Consider the following 6,000-nt stretch of genomic DNA (forward strand, 5'->3'; position numbering starts at 1 on the left):
ATTTTGAACTTAAAACAATGATTTTCCTCATAGGTGCTGCATCATCGCTATCATTCGATTTAACTCTAATGATTTGTTTACTACGGAATTTGGCTAACATCAAAGTAGAAGACAATTTACCCCCTGATACAGATGACAGTATCGAAGCCGATTTGACAAGAACTAAGTATTATCGGAACAAAATTGCCCATTCCGATCATAAAACAATGACAGAAGAAGAATTCAATATGCAATGGGACGCAATTAGCAAGGTAATTTATAAACATATGATAAAATTCTGTCTGACTCGATAAGATATTACTTCACATTTGTAAAATATATGGTTAAATGTTTAAACTCTTATTTTCAATCTCTTATTCCATTGATCGAAATTAAAAAGAGAGAGAGAAAAGATCTCTAAAACATAAGTTTTAACCCTCGCAACACTTGCATATGCCTTTATCAAGTAATGCTGCATTTAGATATATTTGAATGCTTTTTTGTTAGAAAATAAATTTAGTGTTGATTGCAAACAATTAAAAGTTCCCGTGTGATTTATTCCCAACTTATCTAGACTAGATTTACATGCCGGCATATTACCCGAATAATACAGTCGCTGTCAACATTAGCCAAATCGTCAAAAAAAAATCATCTCGATAACATTAATCTACCAGCTGATTGGCTCTCTCATAATGAGATTGGACTGAACTATAATGTATTATAGACACATGAATGTTGTCTTGGGCCGTATGTTGATTCTAAATGAGGTTTATATAGTTTGTTTTGCGTGTGTGCCGCTCAGTTGTTGTATCATTGACGTTACCCTCATATCTGCAACAATATGCGATTCAATGTGGCTAAATCTAAACGAAAAGACATCACGCGTAATGATAGTGTACGCGTCAATTGCTATGCATGCATCAGCCGCCATGCTTTTTCGAACATATGACAGATTGAACTTATATTTTGCATCAAATTCTGGTTCATATTTTCCCTAACAATTTCTTTCTTTATTCATATTAGGAAAAAAGAACATGATTATAAGCTTTTGATTTTGCCATTTGATAAGAAACTTTCTGTTTTGAATTTTCCTTGGAGTTCAGTATAACTGTTATTCTACTTTTTATAATAGATAGCGTAATGAAAATTTTGTACACAAGACGCGCGATTCGTCTTCAAAAGTCTCATCAGTGGTTCTCGAATCAAAAACGTTAAAAAAGACCAAAAGTACGAATTTGAAGAGCATTGAGGACCCTAAATTCCGAAAGGTTTTGTCAAATACAATTAAGGACGAAAATGAACTCATCCATATTAAACATGTTCAAGATATGATTAAGTGCATACTTATTACGTTTGTCCTAAACATTTTTTTGTAGGCGATTATAAGACTTGGAGGCGAGAGTTTTAAAGCGATATGCCATGACCTTCAAAATTACAAGCTTGATAAGGAAATATTGGTAGAAATCAAGAATTTAAATGTAACTAGAAATCCAGTACCGAAAGGACTGCAAGGTCAGTGGTTCATTGTTTTCTGGGAATGAAGACAAAAAGAAAAAAAAAGAATTATTTCTGAAGTACTTCACATTCGGCATTATATTCATTTTTATAAAAGTAACTGGGAAAAAAAAAACAACACATCGATCATATGAATACACTTTCTTTTTGTATAAGTGATAAGTAATTTAAAGTGTTATCTTTTTAATGTGTGTTATCTTTTGAAATTGTGTTATCTTTTGAAATGTTCTGGTTTCAAAATTTGCACTTGTTTAGCTATTTTATGTATATATAATAAACCTAGCATTTTAACATATTATGATTTTCCTTACTTTCCAAGAATGGAATATTAAGTTGCATATATATTTACCAATGCACATCATGATATCAACCAAAACTGAAATATTGCTAAAACGTGTGTAACAAACGGTTCTTTTTTTCTCTTTAGATGTTCATGATGAAAAAATTAAAGAATGGAGAGACGAAGTTAAAGATATAGTTGAAACAACAGCTATTAAAGCATTGGAAGACATGACTGCTACGAAAAACGTCATTTTTGTTATTGGCCCATCAGGATGCGGGAAGACTACATCTGTCCACTACGTAGCCTTAACATTACATGATCAACAGGACTATGATATAATACCGGCCTATTTTCCAACTGATATAACACAATATTATAACCCATATAGCCATCAGATATTTGTTTTTGATGATTTGTGTGGCAAATATTCTATAGACGTGCAATCGCTAGACACGTGGAATAGACTTTCGGGTGATATACATAAGATCCTGGTGCAGAACAAAATAAAACTTTTCATGACATGTCGATCACATATTTTCAATGATAAAAAATTTCAGAGATTTACAGTATCCGCAGAAAGTATAGATTTGATAAATGCTAAGTATGCCTTGTCTGACGAAGAAAGATATCTTATTGCTGAAAAATATCTATCTTCTGAGCAAATTCAAACGTTAAAAAGACATAAAAATCTCATACAGTTCGACTGCTTCCCACTCTTATGTCGGATTTTTCTTTCTAAAAGTACCTGTGACATAGTGAAGTTCTTTTCTAGTCCGGTAGAAATTATCAAAGATGATTTACTGTCCCTCATGAAAGAAAATGACCAGACAGCCATCGCAACACTATCTCTGTTTGTTTTATACAATAACTGTATCACAGAGGAAGACCTGTCTCATCGTAATAAAGCAATGAAAGATATTTTGAATCATCTTTCTGATATATATATAACATCCCAGCATTTGTCCTTTGCAGTTGTGAGGAATCAGATTGAGAGTCTCAGGAACTCGTATGTAAAGAAAACCAGACATAAATATCGTGTTATTCATGATAAATTATTTGATATTTTGTCATCGTTTTGTGGAGAGCATATGGAAGACCTTCTTCTAGACTTCTGTCCACCCGAATTTATTCGTGATCGATTTCAATTTGAATCCATAGAAGAAGAGATGGATGAATGTATCATTAAGGTTGATAAGAACCGAGAAGATCAATATTTTGATCGTCTTTATAAAGATATAGTCAGTGGATTTGGATGCAATGTTTTTACAAATAGACAGTTGCAATTTGAATCATTCCGTTGCAAGTTTGTAGAAAACATACAGCGACGAATAAACTTAAAAGAAACATCAATTTTATTTTCAGGAGAATCTCCGTTTCTAGACGTTGTGAAGAAAGGACACTACGATATCGCTGAAATGCTTTTAAAATTCAACATTGACGTAAACGTCCGTGATAAAATGGGTAGAACGCCTCTCTACTTAGCTGTAGAAGAGGGTCATACAAACATGGTGAAATTGTTAGTTGCTCATGATTGTGACCCGCATATATATCGGAAGGATTATTGGCACAAAGGAGAGACAGCCATCTATATTGCTTCATCAAAAGGATATCTCGATATTGTGAAGATGCTATTCAAAACAAAGCAGGATTGCTACAGATGTAGGCAGGACGACTTTTTTGCAGGCAGAACTCCACTGCACGAGGCAGCAAACAACAACCACTTAGAAATTGTTAATTTTTTCATGAACCAAACATGTGATCCTAACATCATAAATGAAAATAACGAATCACCATTATGGCTCGCTTCGAGAGAAGGTCATTTCGATATGGTCAATACATTGTTAAATTATAAGGCCAACCCTAATTTGCATACAAAGAAGAATGGAACGCCACTTTCAATAGCTTCTTGGTATGGTTGGAAGAATATTGTGCAAATATTGCTACAAAATAAAGCAGATGCTAATATTGTAAATTCTAAAAAGTGTTCACCATTATTCTATGCTGCCCGGGAGGGTCAAGCGGAAATTGTTAAACATTTACTGACAAATGGAGCGAATGTTAATGCTTTAACACAATATCTTAAATCACCACTGTTCATTGCTGCACATCAAGGTAAATTTACAGTTGTTGAATTTCTCATAGCAAATAAAGGTGACGTAAACATTTGTAATGATGATAACGAATCGCCTTTATTTGCAGCTGCAAAAAGGGGCAAAGTTGAAATTGTAAAACTGCTATTACGTAATGGTGCAAAACCGAACATTCGAACAACATACAACAGTACCGCATTGTGTATCGCTCGCGAGAAAAGGCACAATGAAATAGTTGAAATTCTTAGCAGTTATCTATCATGCTCACAGAGGGAGCAGTTGGCGCATAATATCGAAGGGCAAACAAGTTCAACAGGTACAGCGCTTACAAGACATACTTACAGTTCTCGAAGAACTACAAATATAAACATCCCTAGACAATCGTGCTGCTCTATTACGTGAACATTATTTAAAATATTATTGGCTTCTTCATCGCAGTTTAAAGTGAATTTGACATTTTGTATTAAAGCTACAAACTCCAAAGACAGTCTCCTGGTTCGAAATGATAATTTTGTTTAGCTATATCATATCTACTTTTCTTACTTATAATAAAATATAAAATATAATGGGGAAGCATTTAAAGAGTATTCGTGGATCCCTTTTTTGTATCAAAATGATTGAATGTTGATTCGTATATCACCTCAAATTACGACTATCCTCTCATTTTTAATATCAACGGTACACAATGTACCGAGTTTGATGCTTTAGACAAACATTTTGCTAAATGCAACGCAAAATCTATTCAGTTACAATGTATCATAAAAAAATAAACACTTTGAAATCTTAAACCGATGCTTAAAACGTAGTAATTGGGTTTGTGCATAGATACATTTGGATATAATTACTCAAATTACATTCTATTGCTTGTCATGTTTTATATTTCCGGACATTTGGTTTTTCCTTACAACACAATCTTTTCGGAAACTCTTATTCAAAACTTATTTTCTTATTCATGAAATTTGTAGCAGTTTGTTTGCATCCAAAGAGTTGTCTGGGATAGAGAAATACAGTAAATCCTGATCGTCATATGTATAAAAACCCAGCCAAACGATCCGTCCGTTTCCTATTGCAAGGCAAACATGTTGCTCCTATGTAACATACCTTCTCTTTCCATTAGTTGTTTTTCATTTGTTTGATGTGTTTGAGCTTTTTATTTTGCCATTTGTTTAGGGACCTTCCGTTTTGAATTTTCCTTTGAGTTCGGTATCTTTGTTATTTTTCTTTTTTTCCAATTGAAGTCCAAATTACGCACTCTTTTTCGGATCTGTCTACCTTGCACCAACTACCTTTTGTGCGTATTGTATTAATTGTTTATTTGTTATTGACATATGTTGCCATTGGCCGCTAAATATAGTATAAGCAAACAACTATCTTTGAATTAAAACAGTTGGTTTAGATCGTTTTTGACTACAAATTACTAATATGAACACAAATATCGATATCCCTTTGAAGTATGAAATATTATTTTGGACAAATTTTGGACTTCTCGTAATATAAGTAATTGTCATTTATATGAAAAAAAAATAAACTCATCATAGATACCAGGATTAAATTTGTTTGTACACCAGACGCGCATTTCGTCTATAATCAAAAAAGTTTAAAACAAAAAAATAAAAAATAAAGTACGAAGTTGAGGAGCATCGAGAACCCAAAATTCCGAAACGTTTTGCCAAATACAGCTATGATAATTTTTTTCTGGGGTAGAAATCCTCAGTATTTCGAAAAATTCTAAGTTGTATGAGCAGTTAATTGATAATTATGTTCTATAAATGATCATTCAATAATGTCAGCACAAGAATGCGCCAAATTTGCTGTTTATGTCAGCATTTCCATGTAATCATTTGATACATATACTTAAAACGAACGCCACACTACAAAATGAATTGTAACAGATCTTCTTTAATCTGAAAACTAGATACGGAAATAAAGATATATCATTTATGCTCAGTCTGTTATTAAACCAAGAGATATATGTTAATATGAATAGATATAACGATAACAAACATTGCTGTTCGGTGTGAGCCAATGCTCCGTGTTGAAGGCCGTACCTTGACCTATAATGGTTTACTTTTATAAATCGTTACTTGGATGGAGAGTTGTCTCATCGGCACTCATACCACATCTTCCTATATC

At 33.1% G+C, this 6,000-nt stretch overlaps 1 protein-coding gene across 8 annotated transcripts in view; it reads left to right on the top strand.

Annotated features, from left to right (window-relative positions):
• The window catches only part of LOC127712207 (uncharacterized), a 43,200-nt gene extending 38,473 nt beyond the window's left edge, over window positions 1-4,727 (top strand). For 4 of the 8 annotated variants that reach the window (XM_052218509.1, XM_052218511.1, XM_052218512.1 and 1 more), the window contains 3 exons: window positions 34-251; window positions 1,356-1,491; window positions 1,922-4,727. In XM_052218509.1, coding sequence (XP_052074469.1) covers window positions 34-251; window positions 1,356-1,491; window positions 1,922-4,269 — 2,702 coding nt within the window. In that variant the 3' untranslated portion in view covers window positions 4,270-4,727. The remainder of the gene's footprint in view (window positions 1-33; window positions 252-1,355; window positions 1,492-1,921) is intronic. The other 4 variants (XM_052218506.1, XM_052218505.1, XM_052218507.1 and 1 more) reach the window with 1 other exon arrangement.
• Window positions 4,728-6,000: the final 1,273 nt, after the last annotated feature.

This window comes from Mytilus californianus, unplaced genomic scaffold, assembly GCF_021869535.1.
Source record: "Mytilus californianus isolate M0D057914Y unplaced genomic scaffold, xbMytCali1.0.p SCAF_8, whole genome shotgun sequence".
NCBI lineage: Eukaryota > Metazoa > Mollusca > Bivalvia > Mytilida > Mytilidae > Mytilus > Mytilus californianus.